This window comes from Pelodiscus sinensis, chromosome 28 (genome assembly GCF_049634645.1).
Source record: "Pelodiscus sinensis isolate JC-2024 chromosome 28, ASM4963464v1, whole genome shotgun sequence".
Classification (NCBI taxonomy): Eukaryota; Metazoa; Chordata; order Testudines; family Trionychidae; genus Pelodiscus; species Pelodiscus sinensis.
In genome coordinates, this window is record NC_134738.1 from 3,832,998 (window position 1) to 3,851,149 (window position 18,152).

Below are 18,152 nucleotides of genomic sequence, written 5' to 3' on the forward strand. Positions count from 1 at the left end.
CTTCTGGGCCGTGGTACCGGCAGCAGCCAGTGGGGTTACCACAGAGCCAGCATAGAAAGCAGGCAGGTACCCCCACTACGTCACACTTATGAACCACAGCAGCGCTGCGATTGGCTGCGGAAGGAGCACCTGGCTCTCGCCGTCAGCGTGTGCGATCCGCCCGCCCCTCACTTGGGCTTCGCGTGCGTGTCGCTTTAATGACACCAGTAGGAAAAACCTCTCCGTGGGGGGAACCAGCAGGATCCAGCAGCCCGGGGCATGGGCCTTGTGGGCCACACGCCGATCCCTGCCCGTGGGTGTAGGTTGCCCACCAGGGGCGTAGGCGCTGTAGCCAGTAATCCGCCCTCCTGGGAGACGGCAGCGGGTTGGGGGAAGGATTCGGGGCGGGCGGCGAGACGGCGGATGGGGACGGAGACGGGTGGGAACGAGGCAGCGACAGGACAGTCCCAGATGGCTGGGGCAGCTGGGTCTCCGTAAGCCAGGGGACTAAGCGGTGTCGAGTGTCCTGTAGGCAAAGCAGCGGGGGAGGAGGGCTGTGAAGGGGGCGAGTGAGCGAGGGGGACGAATACAGGGACTGCCTCCGCAGAGGGAGGGGGCTGGGGAGGAAGCATGAAGGGGCGTGTCTGAAAGGGGACCGGGTTGGTGGCTGTTCGATACGAGAGGAAGGTTTGTTGTGGCCCTGGGCGAATACTCTCCCCGGGGGAGGCATACTTAGTTTGCAGCCCCCACCCATTCTACAGGGCCCCACGTCACAGCGGGGCTGGCTCTGCAAGTACCCCAGGGGATGCCCTTGTGCGTGGGCCTGCGGTGCGACACAGCCTCCTCGTGTGACCGTGAGCAAGTGCTTGTTGTCACTCTGCCTCGCTTTCCCCTGACTTGAAATGGAGATAACAACCCCTAGTTCTTTCCTAGTACTTTCTAGCCATAGATCTCAAAGCATTTGACCCAGGACTACCGAATCTTTACCCCATCACACCAGGGGAAACTGAGGCCCGAGAACAAAGTGACTTGCCCGAGGTCACCCGGCACCGTAGTGGCAGAGCTAGAAATGGAGTCCCAGTCTGCTGAATCCCACTCCAGTGCTCTCTCTGCTGCTTCCCCACGTAACACCTCCCCTCGTGGGTGGTCCTTGTCGGGGGCTTGGGTATTAGGGTGACGGAGGCCAATGTGAAACGGAGTCAGCTCTGTTAAGGGCTTAGTGTGACGTAGTGGGGGTGCTTGCTGGGCTGTGGTGACCTCTGCTGTCTGGAGCAAGACCCAGCAGGGAAAACCTCACTATGCAAAGGTGACTCCATACCGGTTGAACCAGCCAACCCCCCATGGGGAGAAACAAAGGGAGGTGGATGCTGCCCTGGCTGGGGGCAGGGCTTGGAGAGGGGGAGCTAGTTCCTGGCTGGAAAGCAGGGGAGAAGGAACTGGGGAGGGGGCTGGGATTCCCCTATCTCAAGGGGGGCACTGAGGCCTCTTAGCCCCCAGTTCCTGTAACTAGGGCTGTGTCCAGACTCAGGGGTTTTTTCGGGAAAAGTAGCCTTTTCCCGAAAAAACTTCCCCTGCGTCCAGACTCAAGCCGTGTTCTTTCGAAATTATTTCAAAAGAACGCGGCTTTTCTTTCGATGGCGGTAAACCTCGTTTCACGAGGAAGAACGCCTTCTTTCGAAAGTTCCTCTTTCGAAAGAAGGCGTTCTTCAATGTAAATAGGGCTTCCTCGAAAGAGAGCATCCAGACTCGCTGGGTGCTCTCTTTCGAAAAAGCGGCTTGCTCTTTCGAAAGATCCGCCTGCAGTCTAGACGCGATCTTTCGAAAGAAGCCTGCAGTCTAGACATAGCCTAGATGACATCTGTGCTGTGCTGTATCGTGGAGAAGCAATAAACCACCCTCTGTTCTACTGGCTGGTGAAGTCTGTTCGTGCCATTCTGTGGCTGCAGGAGACTGGGGAACCCCAACGCGCCGTCACACTTAGTTCCCAGTGTCCCGCCTCCCGCCAGCTCAGCGCCCATCCCGCTGTGGAGAGCCCAGCCCTGAAAGTGCAGCCACAGCCGGCCGGCCAAAGCCAGGCCCACTGAGGGGGTAGGTGACCACAGCTGGGTTGGTGACTGTGTCAGCCTCCTCCAGTCCCTGTCTGGTAACCTCGCGGTCTCCTCTTTCTTCCAGCTGACTGAGGATGTGGCCTCCTGCCAGCCCCTTGCCACGGCGCTGGATAACGGCCGGGTGATCCTGTGCGACCGCATCGCCGAGCCCTGGGTGAGGACAGCAGCACACCGGCGCTGCCTAGCGCTCCCCCCCCCCCTTTGGTTCCTGGCAGCTCCCAGGCATCATAGACAGCACCGACTGGTCTGCCCCAGCACCCTCCCACCCTGGGCACTGAGTCTCCCCTCCCATCACCCTGGCACAGGGAGTGTGGTGGGGGAAGCTGAGGGGAGCCCAGCAGCTGCAGGGGGACTCAGTGGGCAGGGAGCAAACGAGGTCCATTCTTATACAGCTGGGCCTGGAGGCCCCACATGGACTCAGGGCCCCACTGTGCTAGAGGCTGCACAGATACATAGTAAGACAGCCCAGGCCTTTAGAGATCCATCTAAACACACAAGAGATAGGAGAGGGAAACTGAGGCACAGAGGCAAAGTGGGTTGCCCAGGATCACCAGCAGATCAACCTCTAATCCATTGCCCAACCCACTAGGCCACGCTACCTCCACCAAGTAGATGTGAATTGGGCAGGAAATTATACGGCACTAGCGTGATCCTTGTTGTGACTCTCAGGCCTGCCATGAGCCAGCTCCCTCCTGTTGACATCAGCAGACGTGTGTGCTAGTCTGTACCAGGGCTGAACCACACCCCGGGGCTCTGTCCCGGTCAGTGCCCCAGGGAACCTGGCACATGCGCTGTTTGCTCCAGCATGCCCAGGCCTGCCCGCCTGCGAGCGTGCTGCCCCTTTAACATGGCCTGGCCGAGAGCTGGGCTCACTGAGCTCCCAGGCTGTGTCCCCCATGGCTGTTACTAACTGGGATCAGCCCCTCCACCCCACCCTGAATCTGGCCCACTAGCCACCCCGCCGGGACCCTCGGGCACAGAGTGGCCCCATGCCTCTTGAAGCAGCTGGCTGCTCTCTGTGATTCTCTGCTCTGGGCACCAGAGGGAGGGGGAGGATTTTCAGAAACTGGCCAATGGGAACAGAGAGATTTTGCTGGGGGTAGGGGCACTGTGAGAATCTCCCCTCTCCCCCTCTCCTCCCACCCCCGTGTCTGGAGCAGAGACCTCCAGGGAGCAGCTTGGGGCTGTGGCAGGCAGGGAACCTGCCTCAGGGTCCTGCAGGGCTGCTGGCCAGGAGCCACCTAGGCAAGCGCCTCCTGGCCACAGCCTGCCTCTGGCAACCCAGCGCTTTCCTCCCCCCAACTCCCTGCCCCAGGTCACCATCCAAACCTTGTGCACCCCCTACCCTCCTCCCTCAGGACACTACTCCGTCCAACACCCTGCACCCCCTTCTACACCCCTCCCCTAGGTCAGAATCCTCTCCTGCACCCATACTCCTCCTGGACTCTGCACCCAAAGCCCCTACCCAGCTCATAACCCCCTCCTTTACCCACATTCCCTCTCAGACCCCACACCCCCCCCCCGCACCCCAGGCCCCTACCTTGAGCTCCCTTTTGCACCCAAACCCTGTCCCAGACCCCGCACCCCCTCCATACAAAAGAGAGAGAGAGAGAGAGAGAGAGAGAGAGAGAGAGGAAGGGGGAGGGGGAGAGAGATGGGGAGATAGTGTGTGTGTGTGTGTGTGAGAGAGAGAGAGGGGGGGGTGCGAGAGGGGGGGTGAGAGAGAGAGACAGAGAGGGGGGGGTGTGTGTGTGTGAGAGAGAGAGAGAGAGAGAGGGTGTGTGTGTGTGTGTATGTGTGTGTGTGTCATAGGCCCCCTTCTACCAGCCAGTGGATCCCTTTGAGTTAGGCGGAGCCAGGGCCCACGGAGCCTCTACGGGGAAGATGGTGGCCACCGGCCAGCAGCGAATGGGCATCGGGACGTGTCCCAGCTCCCGTTGACTTCCTCAGGCCCAGCGATGGCCCCGGGTCAGAGCCGTGTAGGCCCCAGGCGGCCCTTGGGGTCTCTGTGAGGCCCCAGACGTTCAGTTCACCCGGCCCCTGCGCAGGGCTGTCAGAGTGGGAGGGTTCGGGCTGCACCGTGTTTCTCCTCCCGGTGTTACCAGCCAGGGCCCGTGCAGTGAGGTGGGCGCTGATCACGCCCAACCACCGGGAGAGCCGCGCGCTGCCTCGGCAGCCAATCACAGCTCTGCTCTGGTTCCACCGGCACAGCCCGCGAATCCGAGGGCGCAGGCGCAGTGAGCCACGCTGGCCTCTCCCGGGAGACCGTCTGGGTTCCGACCACCGGGTCCAGTGAGAAGGAGGCGACTCGCGCGGCCCACTCACTAGCCTCAGTTTCCCCTCACTATGGAGAGACTCTCAGGCAAATCTGCTTCCATATTCCTCCAGCATCCCCGAGGGGCCGGCTCCTTTTCCAGGGTGCGGTTTCTCCCCCCGTGTCCCGCTCAATGGGGCCACTCACGGGGGGTGTTTGTGTCCTTCCAGAACGCCTTCTGGTTCAGCCTGGGCTGCTGCACCTTCTTCCTCATCCCCAGCATCATCTTCGCCCTCAAGCTCACCAAGCACTTCCTCCCCATCAGGAACCGGCTGGTGTAAGTGGCCGCGTGTGCCGGGGCCTGCGGGCCCGGGGGCTGCAGGAGAGGAGACGCCCGGGGCCAGCCAGACAGCCACTGGCGGGCGTCCTTCCCACCAGAGGGGACATGCTAGAGCAGGAGGAGGAGAGAGCAGCCCGGTCCCACTGCTCCGTCCTCGGGCCACTTGTCCAAGCCGCTCCCTGGCCGACGCAGCTGCTCCGCTGCTTGTAGCACACGGGCTGGACGCACCCAGGCTGGGTTTCTGCCCCTGCCACTGCCGTGTAGGCGCGATCTGAGACCTACTCCATTTAACTGCCCCATCAACAGGCTCAGCAGGGCACCCCCTTGGCACATGCCCCCCAAGGCCTCCTGCGTCTCTGTGGACGATCTGCGGGCGTCCGGCAGCACTGGGGTACTTCCCTCCAGCCAAAGAGACAGACCTGGGGCCGAGGGAGCAAAGCGGGAGCCAGATCCAGCTTCCTTTGCTTTTGCTCTGGCCCTGGGCTTGTGGGGCCCGCTGGATGGACCTCTGAGCCCGGGGGTCCTGCTGCCGGCGCCCTGGGGCCCGAGGGCAGCGAGTTCTTGCTCATGCTCAGGGCTTCGCCTGCTTTCAGAAGCAGCGACAGCTCCCGGGGCAACCTGCGGGGGGCACAATGCAGGGGTCTTATTTCCTGTCCCCAGGTGCCATGACATTGGGTGGGCTGGCCTAGAAAGGGTTAACCCCAAACTCTGCCCCCTTGTGCGCATGTCCCAGCTCTCGAGGGCTCCTCCTTGAACGCAGCTCCTCCCATAGCCCCCGGCCCCATTGGCTAACGGTGAATGCCATTCCCCGTGCATTGCACCTGCGTGTGCTCTGTGCACCACTGCGCACGGGGGCTAAGTGCTGCACGGCTCTGTCAGCTCTTTGGCCCAGCGCTCAGCTCCCCCCTTAGGAGAGAGCCAGGAACTCCGGTGCCCAAGTCAGATGAAGGATAAATGGGTCCCGGCCATCCCGAAGCACGGCCTGGCCAGGGCTGTCCGAGCTCAGCTCTCTGAGATCTTCCATGCCCCTCGTTACTGGGGTGTCTTATGGCGCCTGAAGGCCTCTACAAAGGGGGGGGTCATTTTACCCACCAGCGTAATGCTGCCTCCGCTGGGGTGATCTGGTTGCCAGGGGACAACGGAAATAATATTGGCTTCTCCCATATGCGCCCTCCTTTTCTTCCCACCTTCTCCAGCTCTACTGCCTCGGAGGAGACCTACCCCTTCCACATCCCCCGCGTGACAGCTCTCAAGCTGTAGGAAGGCGTCGCTGGCGTTTCCAGGTAAAGGGGAAACGAATTCACCTGGGAACTCGGAGCTCTGTGGTCGGGGGGCTCCTGACTCTGAGTCCTGGGGCTCCCCGGGCGTCGGAGAACTCCAGAGCACTAGTCCCAGGCGAGATCTAGGCGGGTTCTTGGGCCTTCTTGTCCCCTGGGGATGGACGTCCTGGGACGTTCCCAGAGTTTGGCAATGGGTGCCCCTGGACCTCTCTTTCAGGGGGCTCTTCAGAGCTCCCGGCCCCTCTGAACCAAGGTTTCTCTTGGGGTCCTCAGGGCCATGGGACCCTTTGTGGAACCAAGCTGCTGGGTTGCAAATATTTCTGGAGCTCGCCCTCGCCCCGGAGTGGAAGCTGCCCCTGAGGTCTCCCATAGGTTTCCAGCACGGGTGTTTGGGGGGGCCCAGTCTGTTCTCGTCTCCCCAGGTAACGGCTAATACATCCTCTCGCTTGTAGGTCCCTTGGGGAAAGTGCTGGCTTCCTCCCCGTCCAGAACCGCCCAATCAGAGACACTGCCCTTCCACCCTGCCTCGCCCTCCCCGGGATGCTTCTGGGAGAGGCTCCTACAACGTCGGCCCCAGCTTGGATACGTCCCACCCCTCAACTCTTCCTGCCAAGCCCCAGCTCTGGTGACCCCCCCCTCCGCGGCGCCAGTGAACGTGCACAGCCCGGCAAGGCAGAAGGGGAAAGGCCTGCTCCGAGCAGCGCCCCGCTGGGGTTCTGTGTCTCCCGCCACCCCCCGGGAGCCATTGAACCCCGCCGAGGCCCATGTTACCGCCTGGATTAGTTCACGTTGGCAGCATCCTCCCCGCGCCAGGACCCAGCTTTTCGGGGCTGAGAGGGAGCCTGCCTGGCCTCTGGCAACCCCCCTCCCACACACACACACTGCAGTGCTAACCCCACCAGGCCCGGGCCTTGCCTTGTCTCCCCAGCAGCATGGCCAGACGCCCAGGCTGGGCTCAGGCTCTTGGCCGTTGGGAGGGTGGATGCGTGCCCTGGTGACGGGGCAGCGGTGTTCCCCTTGGTGGGCGGCGACCCCTGTCTCACTCCTGGGCCCCGCACAAGGCCCCGCTCCCAAGACCCCACGAGACGGGGCCCGGGGGATGCAAAATCCAGTCTCACTGCTGCTGTGTGGGCTCAGCTCTGCTTCCCGGCTCAGGCGCCGCCCCGGGTCCTGTCACTGCTGCGGGCCTGAAAACCTCCGTGGCCTACGGGGGCCCCTCCAGGAGGAGCCGGGCCCCTGCTGCCGGAGAAGAGGACGTGGGTCTAAATCCAGCAGGGAAGTCGCCGCTTCTATGCCCGACTCTGGGCACCTACAGGAAACGCTTCTGTTCCTGTCTGGGCTGAATCCCGGTCCTTCGGCATCTCTGGGCTTCTTTCTGCCAAAGGGCAGGAGACCGAGGTCCTGCTTTCTTTTAACCCGCCCTGGGGGTGTAGGGCACAGAGGGTATCAGTGCTGGAGGAATAGCCCCTTCTGTAACCGGGGCTTGCTTGCTGCTTGGTGCATCCTTTCTGGCGCTGTGTCCGGAGGGGAAGGATGGGTGGGGAGAGGGGTGGCTGGTGAAATCCTCTCTGGGTTCTCAAGACATCCGCCCCGTGGATCCGTGTCAGAGGGCCCAGCTAGGACACTTCGCCCCATGGTTACAGTGGTAGCCTGGGCCTGGGGAAAGCCGGAACATGTCCTCCAGCTAACCTGGGATCAGCGGCATCGCCCAGGGTAACACCTGGAACCCTCATTCCTCTGCCCTTTTGCCCCCCCCCCGCTGTGAGAACCACCCCCCGGTATGATCACTCGCAGCCTCTGGCTTGTAAGTTACTCCTCGTCAGAGTGTCTGAGTGCTATGGGCAGCCCCTCGTGAATTGCACCTGCCAATCGCCAGTCCCGGACTGTCCTCCGACACGTGCACCCCTCCCGGGCTGCCCTCCGACACGTGCACCCCACCCGGACTGTCCTCCGACACGTGCACCCCTCCCGGGCTGCCCTCGGACACGTGCACCCCTCCCGGGCTGCCCTCCGACACGTGCACCCCACCCGGACTGTCCTCCGACACGTGCACCCCACCCGGACTGTCCTCCTGGACGATACCAGCGCCTGCCACGTCCGTCATTAGTAGAAAACGATACGCGCAAATCCTGCTTTCCCGCAGGCCGCTCCCCAAGCCCTTCCGACACGCTGCTTTAGAGCAAACCAAACCACTCGCAGCAGAGAGATTTTTAGTCCGAATTGGTGACAGAAAATAAAAGGAAAAGGCGCCTCGTTGCCCAACTTCACGAGTGACGTGAATTCAAAGAGACAGTCTGGCCACATGTTCTCACCCACCTACCGGCTGAATTTCTTTCCATCGGGGTCCCCCCCCCCCATCCGACGCTGTTTCCTTCTTCTTCAGATGTTGCTGATGCCGTGGGGAGAGAGAAGGGGAGAGTATCTGGGGCACTTCCTCCCCCTTCCTGTGGTTTCTTCTCTTCTTTAAGCAGCATCTCCAGCGGAGGTAGACAGGCTGCCTGGGCAGACGGGAGCCCCGAGCTGTTTCTCTGCCAAGATGAAACAACGGGGAGTCCCGTGTCACCTTACAGACTAACACCTGGATTAGGGCATTAGCTTTCGGGGGCTGGAGCCCACTTCATCAGAGGCAGGGGGGGCCACGAGGAGTCGCCCCCCCAAACGCTGTGGACAGGAGGGGCCGGCCAGCAGCCAGAGAGGGAACTTGCAGTCCAGCGCCCTACACTCACCAGCAGAGGTGGGGAGGGGGGGCAGAGCAAGGTGGCCCTGCTGTCCCAGCCACGCTGCTGTGGGGGAGGAGGCAGGACCGCCCCCGACTCCCTGGTGGGAAGTGGAGAGTCCACAACCTCCCAAGGCAGTTTATTCCACTGTTTAACCCAGCCAGAAAGTTTTTCCTAATGTCCAACCTAAAAACCCCTGGCTGCAATCCAAGCCCATTGCTGCTTGTCCTGTCCTCAGAGGCCAAGGGGAACAATTTGTCTCCCCCTCCTTGTAACACCCTTGTAGATACTTGAAAAGCGCCGTCAAGTCCCCTCTCAGTCTGCTCCTTTCCAAACAAACCCAGTTCTTTCAATCTTCCCTCCTAGCTCATGTTCTCTAGACCTTTAATTGTTGTTGCTCTTCTTTGGATCTTCTTCCATTTCTCCACATCTGTCCTGAAATGTGGTGCCCAGAACTGGATACAATACTCCACTGGGGCCTAACCAGCGCAGAGCAGAGCGGAAGAACGACTTCTCGTGTCTTGCTCACAACACTCCTGCTAATGCAGCCCAGAATCATGTCTGCTGCCTTTGCAACAGTGCCCCACTGTTGACTCATATTTAAATTGTGGGCCACTCTGCCCCCTAGATCCCTTTCTGCAGGACTCCTTCCTAGACAGTCGCTTCCCATTCTGTGTGTGTGAGACTGATTGTTCCTTCCTAAGTGGAGCACTTTGCATTTGTCCTTATTAAACTTCTTTCTATTGACCTCAGACCGTTTCTCTGGTTTGTCCAGATCATCCCGAATTCCAACCCCATCCGCCAAAGCCCTCACAACCATACTAAGGCCACACTAAGACATTTTCAGTAGTTCTCTGTCAAACTGGAAGGACGTGTACACTGGGGCCTCTTAAGGGGTCGTCTTAGGTCTAATCTTAATTCAGTGGTTTCATTAATGACTTGGCTGCTGGAATGGAGAGTAGGGATGTGAAGGTTGGACGGGTGGGGCTGGAGCCGCTCCTCTCTCCTGCCGAAGAACCAGCACTTACCGGGGGCTGCTCCAGTTGATTTCCGGCTGAGACTTTTGTCCCTGGGAAGCTGGTTGTGACTGCTGGGCCGTGGCCTGGTAACAGTGCACAGCAGAGCCTTATAGCTACGTTTGCCACGCATCATTTACCAGGACCCTCGCGGTCAGAAGCTCCCACGTTTTCAGCCTCAGGGCACTTCCCACCACATGGATCATCGTCGGTAGAGGGGGAGAACACAGGGACACCGGTGGCCACAGGATCTTATCTGGGGTTTAGCCCCACTCCCTATTGGGCACCGTATAGCCCCTCTGGCTCGGGTTTAGAGGCGCCCTAAGTCCAGGCCAGCTGGTCCCACCGGGAGTGTGGGTTGGAGCTTTCTCTGGGACCTGGATCCACTTTGCAGCTAGGATGCAGGCAGCAGGGACTCGAGTGTTGCTGATCCTCCAGAGCCCTTCCCAGAAGTCTCTCCGGTGAGCGGACAAATTCTCTCACAGCTGGGGGTAAAATCCTAGAGCATTGTTTCTTAAACTTTTTGGCTGTGTCTAGACTGGCCAGTTTTTCCGGAAAATCAGCCGCTTCTCCGGAAAAACTTGCCAGCTGTTTACACTGGCCGCTTGAATTTCCGCAAAAGCATTGACTTCCTACTGTAAGAAATCAGTGCTTCCTGTGGAAATACTATGCTGCTCTGGTTGCCTGATTTGCCTACCTAGCTCGAATTAAGGAGCTAGTGTAGACATACCTTCAAAGGGTATTACAAGCAGGTGTGAGAATAATTATTCTCCATCTCTGATGACAGGACAAGAAGCAATGGACTTAAACTGCAGCAAGGGAGGTTTAGGTTGGACATTAGGAAAAACTTCCTACCTGTCCAGGTGGTTAAACACTGGAATAAATTGCCTATGGGGGTTGTGGAATCTCCATCACTGGTGATATTTCAGAGCAGGTTCGACAGGCACCTGTCAGGGACGATCTAGATGGTTCTTGTGTAACCCACACACCTAGGCTGTGTCTACATTGGCACCCCTTTCCAGAAAAGTAGGAATAAGGGATCTGCCGGAAAAGGGCTTATTTTCCACAAGATCCCGTCTAGACTGGCGCTTTTCTCCGGCAAAACCCCGAGCCGGAAAAAAGCAGCAGCCATGTTCATGCAAATGCCGCGGGGGGGTATTTAAATCCCCCGCGGAATTTGCAATTCCGAAGTGTCTCATTAGCATCCCTTTTCCGGAAAGGGGTGCCAGTGTAGACACAGCCCTAGTGTGGTCCCATTGCAGTGGCACTCAGACCACAGCAACAGCTAAGAACAAGAGACCTGTACAGCATGGGCTGGGAGCCAGCTGGCTTTTAGCTCAGAGAGAAGAGGCTCCTATACTAAGCTCCAGCGGTCCAAGGTTTGGATCCGCCTGGTGGCGATATGACTCCACTAGGAGGCGCTCAGCTCTGTTCACTGCTGCTGATTCCAGGTCAGGCCCTTTTCAAACCCTGCCCCTGTGTCCCATTCAGACAAAGGCCGGAGCTCTCCAGATGCAGACACTAGGCTCCAGCCACCAGGGAGAGCCTGTAAACAGGACGTGGGTTCTAATCCTGCCCCTGCTGTTAGCTCAGTGAGTGACTGCTGGAGGGGAGGGAGAGAAGCCATTTGCTCTCTGTGGGCTCAGCTGAAAGCCATGGAGGTGGTCAGAAAGGAGAGAGACTTGGGGACAGAGAACATCCACTGTGCCTGATGGGAACATCCACTGTGCCTGATGGGAAATGAGCTGGCAGAACTAACACCCTTGAGCTATGTCTACACTGCCAGCTTTGCCAGCAGAGTGTATGCAAATGAAGCACTGATTAGCATGTTGTCATGCTTCATTTGCATAATCTATGTGAGATGTTTCTGCACGAAAACAAGCAGCGTGGACGTTTCCTTTTTGCGCTAAAAGGAGGGGCAGAAGGATCTTGCACAAAAAGGGGTTTTTGTGCAAAAAGGAAACGTCCACATTGCTTGTTTTTGCGCAAAACCCGCTCAGATTATGCAAATGAAGCACGACAAAATGCTAATCAACTCTTCATTTGCATACTCTCTGCTGGCAAAGCCGGCAGTGTAGACAAAGCCTTGGAGATGGGGCAGAGGCGCCAGGAGGTGAGGCCCCAGCCGAGAGACACGGATGGGAAGCCTGCGGAAATCGCCACAATTAATATCGCTCGGGGATTGGCTGTGGCCGTGTGCACCTATCGACTCAGACAGGCGCGTACAAGTATAAAGGTGGGGGGAGGGTGCTTTGCCATCAAGCTCTGCCTTCGGTCCTGCAGCACCTCGGAGCATCGAACGGCGCTCGACAGCCCAGCTCCCCACTCGTGTTCAATCTAACCGGCCGTCAGACTGACTCCAGCTGTAACAGACGGTAACTGTGAGACCATCGGCAGGACGTGCGTCACGGGGTGAGGCTGGCATGAGAACAGGCTGCCCTGCGCTGTACAGTCGCTTGGTCTCTCTCGGGTGCCCCGTACGCGTAGCAGACCTGGCTTCCCTCACCTCTCCCAAGATGGAACTGCACCGGCCAAGCACTCTGAGCTCAGCAATCTGGGCAAAGCCTTCCCTGCTTCTCACGCCCAGCTGGGTTTGGCCCCTGCATGGGCGGTGGGTGAAAACCCAGCTGGGGACGGCAAGCCCCTGTGGCCAAGCCATGGCCCGCTCCTTCCTGGCTGCATGGAGGGCCGGGGCTGCCGTGCTGCGGCTCCTGCCTTCCTTGGCGGCAGCCGCAGGCTTCAGCAGTCGGGCACGTAGGCAGTTTTGTGAAGGCTGTGCGCCTGCAAACCTCACTCCCCCCCGTCTGTGCAGTGACACACACACTAGCAGTGGAAACGAAAAAGACCCGTCTGCTTATTTCACCATCAGCTTCCTTCACAAGCTCCTGCCTCTGGGGCTAGCACGTCCATCCACCTGGGCTGGGATGTACGCGGGGATCCCCTCTGGCAGCCCACATGCTCCCCGCGGTGGGAAGGAGTTCAAAGCCCCCTTTGATCCTAGGTTTGGCCTGGAAAGGACAAACTCTGCCTGCCTGGTGAGTAGGGCTGCCAGATGGTTTAACAAAAAATACCAAACACCCTCCTCCCCTCAAAAAAAAACACCCAGAAAAAATTCTATTGAGGAAAAAAAAGGGGAAGACCAAAGTTGTTAAGCCAAACCCCCCCCCCCCCGATAAAACGGTCGCTGAGCCTTTAAATTACCTCACTCCTCCCGCCCTCACAGATGCTGTCGACCATCTTTTTGAGAAAAAAAAAGGCCACTGTGCCTTTAAATTCCTGCGCTCCTCGCTCCCCCCGTCCTCGCAGACACCACCGGCCTTCCATCCGAGGAAACCAGAAAATACTGGACATTTTACATGTCTGGTTTCTCTGGTTTTTTACCGGATGGAAGGCCAAAATACTGAACTTTCCAGGTGAAAACTGGACACCTGGCAACCCTACAGGCGAGCCCCAGGTTGGGGCTGTTTCTCACGCCCCCCCTTCCATTTCCCCTCAGGAGGGCCCCTTCTGGCTCTTTCGATTCCCGTCGATTTGCTCCCTCTGACTGGACCCCGTGCAGCCAGGCAGGGTAGCATCGAACTGTGGCGCCCGTGATTCTTACTGGGAATACACATCACCACCACCACCGCCGCCGCCTTCTCTGCGGGGATGCCGCAGAGCCTGGGGGAGCTGAACTCAGCTGTGGCTCCAAGCCCTGGGCGAAGCCCAAACTCCGCACCCGCCTCGTCCTCCTCCCAGTCCAGGCCCTGGAGGGACTCCAGAAGCAGCTGCTGTCTACTTCTCCAGGAGGCTGCAGGCTGCGCCCTGCTGCTCACAGACACACCCTACCCCTTCCCTAACAGCCTGACCAGGCCCTGCCCATGCTGGAGTCCCCCAGACCACGGCTGTTGTGGTACCAGAGGCTGGGGCCTCTGGTCGTCCAGGGCTGTGGCCGCGCTGCCCACCAGCTCTCTGGGGCTGGGGGAAGCTGAGGCACTACCCTGGGGCAGGGGCCAGCAGGCCACGGGAGGCGGGAAGATGGAGCATGGGCTCTGATGGGCAGGTCTGGGGGGGCCTGTAGCGGGGTGAAAGGGGTTAAACCCAGTCCTGAGAGAGGGCAGGGACGGTGGAGCAGGCAGCTGAGGTGGGCAGCAGCCAATTAGGGCCCAGCCGGGGCAGTATAAATGGGGGCTTCTGGGGAGGCCAAGCTCATGCACTTTTGCTCTGGCTGTGGAGAAGGAAGGACCTGGCAGGGCTGGGGAGAGGCAGGCAGGGCTGGCAGACTCCCAGGCGGAGGCCTTGCTCTCAAGGCCTGAGGTGCTAGGGCTGCAGGGAGGCAGCCAGGGCAGGAGAAGGCAGCAGGGCCACACCCCCTGGCCAACGCTGAGTGGCCATGTTAGACTGCAGCTTGCCCCCGAGGTAAGGGGCTAGGTGACGGTTCTGAGTGCCCCGGCAAGGCAGCTATAAGGGGTTGGGGTTATATAAGAACGGCCGTACTGGGTCAGAACAAAGGTCCATCTAGCCCAGTGTCCTGTCTGCCGACAGTGGCCAGCACCAGGTGCCCCAGAGAGGGTGGACCGAAGACAATGATCAAGCGATTTGTCTCCTGCCATCCCTCTCCAGCCTCTGACAAACAGAGGCCAAGGACACCATTTTATCCCCTGGCTAATAGCTTTTTATGGACCTAACCTCCATGAAATTATCTAGCTTCTCTTTAAACTCTGTTCTAGTTCTAGCCTTCACAGCCTCCTCTGGCAAGGAGTTCCACAGATTGACTATGCGCTGTGTGAAGAACTTTCTTTATGCACCCTCTCCACACCACTCATGATTTTATAGACCTCTATCCTATCCCCCCTCAGTCTCCTCTTTTCTAAACTGAAAAGTCCCAGTCGCTTTAACCTCTCCTCATATGGGACCCCGTTCCAAACCCCTCATCATTTTAGTTGCCCTTTTCTGAACCCTTTCCAAGGGATCCTTGGGAGGAGAGGGCCACAGAACTTGGGGGCACCGCCACAGGGTGGATCCGTGAGGAAAGGGCACCGTGGGCTGGAAAGGACATGGGACCGGAAGTAGAGAAGAAGGCAGGTAGCTGAGGGCGAGACGCTGGCTGCAGAAGGAGCGATTCCTGAGGAGACCAGCAGGAGGCGCCATGGTGGGGAGTCACGACCCGTTACAGAGCCATGTGCTCGCTCTGTACCCAATCACAGTGCGGCTACGGTTCAGTCGGCACAGCCAGCTAATTCTCGGAACACGCGCGCAGTTAGTGAACCGCCCTGTCCCAGGAGATCGTTGTGGTTACGACAATCTTGCGGCCACAGAAATGAAGGGGGGTCAGTCCTGTGGCCCGCTCACTAGCCTCAACTGCGCATCGCTGGTCTAAGAGTTGCTACTTACGGCCTCTTAAGCTCCCACTAAAGTCAAGGGGTATCGAGGGCAGTTATTTTCCTGCTACTGACCAACTGCATGGCTTTGGGCATGTCTCTTGGATGTTCTGCGCCTCAGTTTCCCCTCTCTGTACAATAGTGCTAATGATGAGGCCTTTGTACAGTGCTTTGAGACGCTCCTATGCAGGGCCTGATTTAAGAGCTCAGCATGATTTTAATGGGGGTAAGAAACTGCTGCAGCGCTTGGATGTTCTTCAGAGGAGGCTGACTTCTATTGCTGCAGCGAGGCGGTGGCGGCTTGTTCATTGTAATCAGGCCTTTGATGTCCACACAGAATTTTGACTGAAACCTTGTTTGGAAAGGGGCAGATTTCTTCTGCCCCCGCCTCTAATGGCGCGTGAGGCTGGCCTGCCACTGAGATTCCATCCTCTTCATGTGGTCGTTCATCGTAATTAAGCCTTTGGGGGGCGGGGGAGGGGTGGGGGTGAATCTGCTTTATCCAGGGGTCACTATCCCTGGGAATCTTTTTATTCCAAGGCAGAAACCAGGGACCCATTCCTTCGGAGATTGAAAGTGGATTAAAATAGGGATCTGTTCCTAGGATTTTCTTCTAGCACTTTAGGTCCTGGAGCAAGGAGGGCTGGAACGCTCTGCACTCCCAGGCTTGAACTAGTTTCCATCCCTTACAGTTTGGTTCAATGACTCACAGCGTCCCTGCTATCCACCTTGTGAAGAACATCAGCACGGCCAGAGTGGGTCAGACCAAAGGTCCATCCAGCCCGGTGTCCTCTCTGCCCACAGCAGCCAATGCCAGGTGCCCCAGAGGGAGGGAACAGAACAGGGATCTCTCCCCTGTCATCTCTTTCCAGTCTCTGACAAAGAGAGGCTAGGGACACCATCCCGGCCCATCCTGGCTAATAAGTATTGATGGACCTAACCTCCATTAATGTATCGAGCTCTTTTTTTAACCCTGTTAAAGTCCTGGTCTTCGCAACATCCTTTGGCAAGGAGTTCCACAGGTTGACTGTGCGCTGCATAAAGAAAAACTTCCTTTTGTTTGTTTAAAACCTGCTACCTATTCATTTCATTTGGTGACCCCCCTAGTTCTTACATTATGGGAACAAATAAATAAATTTTCCATATTCACTTGCTCCATACCAGTCATAGTTTTACCCCCTTAGTCTCCTCTTTTCTAAGCTCAAAAGTCCCAGTCTTTTTAATCTCTCTTCATATGGGATCCATTCCAAGCCCTCATCATTTTGTTGCCCTTTTCTGACCCTTTTTCAATGCCACATTTTTTGAGATGAGGCGGCCGCATCTGCACACAGTATTCAAGATGTGGGCGTCCCGTGGCTTATAGAGGCAATAAGATATTCTCTGGTTTATTCTCTATCCTTTTTGTAACGATTCCTAACATTCCAAACATTCTGTTTGCTTATTCTAACGGCCGCTGCACCCGGAGTGGATGATTTCAGAGAACTGTCCACAAGGACCCCAAGATCTCGCTCTTGAGTGGTAACAGCCAAATTAGTCCCCATCGTTTTGTGTGTGCCGTTGGGATTATTTTTTCCGATGTGCATTACTTTGCATTTATCAGCATTAAAACGTATCTGCTGGTTTGTTGTGATCTGCCTTTGTAGCTGCAGGCCAGAGATCTGTTTGGAGGCCCCCCTGGGATCCAGCACAGAGCTCTGTTGGCAGGGCTGAGAGATGCCAGAGGGCAGCATGCGCCCAGCCACCCAAAGCGCAAGGGTCTGCTGGTGGGAATCCTGGGATGCCCCAGTTGCTTCAGAGGAAGGATGGGCCAGCGATTAGGGCACTGGAGTATTCCTTGGGAGATCCATAGTCCACCCCCTGTTCTGCCCTAGAGTTCTTGCAGGACTTTGGGCCAATCCCTCTGTGCCTGTGGTCCCTATCTCTGGAGACAACTCCACTGCCTTGCTCCACAGGGGTGTGGTGTGGCTAAAACAAGAGGGGGTGAGGGCAGATAGGCCCCTAAATTAGACTTGCTGGGATCTCCTGGCCACAGAGCCCAGGGATTTTCCTCCCTCCAGTGCCGGCAAGTGGAGAATTTCCCCTTTAAATTTCCCCCTGGGAGCTGGAAAGTGGAGAATTCCAGTCCCCTTTTTAAAGGGATTTTTATTTTAGGTTAATTGGCTCCCTTAAAAAAGAGAGAGGGAAGGGGAGGGGGGGTGCACTCCGGGTTCTGTTTCCATGGAAACTAGCAGCTGTAGGCTGGCCGTGCTGCATGTCACCCAGAGGGAATAATGGCCCAAAAGGTAAACTTGGCATAGGGACGGTTCCTTTGTCAGGGATGTTTGAACGGAGACAAAAGCAGCTGCCAGGATCTCTCGGTCCCCATTTGCATCACGTCCGCAGCCCGGGGAGAGGAACCAGGTGGGAATCACGGTAGATCTGCAGCCAGCATCCGTGGCCACGGCTAGCGCGGAGCAGCGCGACGTCCACCACCCCCCCACCGGCTGTCCGGTGGCTCCCCCCTCTGCTGCATATTGATTGACACGCGTCCATCAGTCCCCACTGCAGGGAGATGTTTGAAGACGGGGTAAGTAAAAATAAGATCCTGCCTTGGGTTTGGCCGGCTGAGAGCCGGAGCAAATGGCGCCGCGCCGCGGGTGACTTGTCTCAGCTGACGCCCCAGGGTTGCACAGCTAGGGCTGGCAAGGGAGCAGCAGATGGGCACCAAGTTGCTCTCTAACGCTTCTAACCAGTGGTGCTAACGAGCACGGAGAATGGCGGAAAGGGGCAGGCCAGGATGGGTGGAGAGGCCCATCTCTGGGAGGATGCAAATTTCCCCCCCAGCCTGAACCTCATTCTAACCCCCTGGACCAAGCTCCAGGCTCCTTTACCCGGATGCTGCACACTCCTTACCATGCAGGCAAAACTTGGCTCAACCATGGGGATAATGACTGGTGAATATCTGTGTGCTTAGCTGCAGCAAATCAGCTCTGAAGGTAGTTGCAGCAACTAGCAAACTAGATTAAGACTCAGAACTAGGAGGCTCTGCCACTGGCATGCCAGGGAACCTTGGTCAAGCCACTTAGCCTCCCCATGCTTTGGTTTCTCCTTCCGAGAAT

General features: G+C 57.9%; 1 protein-coding gene across 1 annotated transcript in view; it reads left to right on the top strand.

The window, feature by feature from the left end:
• PROM2 (prominin 2) overlaps positions 1 to 9,430 on the top strand; it is a 38,545-nt gene extending 29,115 nt beyond the window's left edge. The window contains exons 21-24 of the mRNA XM_075910694.1: positions 2,152 to 2,241; positions 4,572 to 4,678; positions 5,878 to 5,964; positions 6,414 to 9,430. Of these exons, the coding sequence (XP_075766809.1) occupies positions 2,152 to 2,241; positions 4,572 to 4,678; positions 5,878 to 5,941 (261 nt within the window). The 3' untranslated portion in view covers positions 5,942 to 5,964; positions 6,414 to 9,430. The remainder of the gene's footprint in view (positions 1 to 2,151; positions 2,242 to 4,571; positions 4,679 to 5,877; positions 5,965 to 6,413) is intronic.
• The last annotated feature ends 8,722 nt before the right edge of the window (positions 9,431 to 18,152 follow it).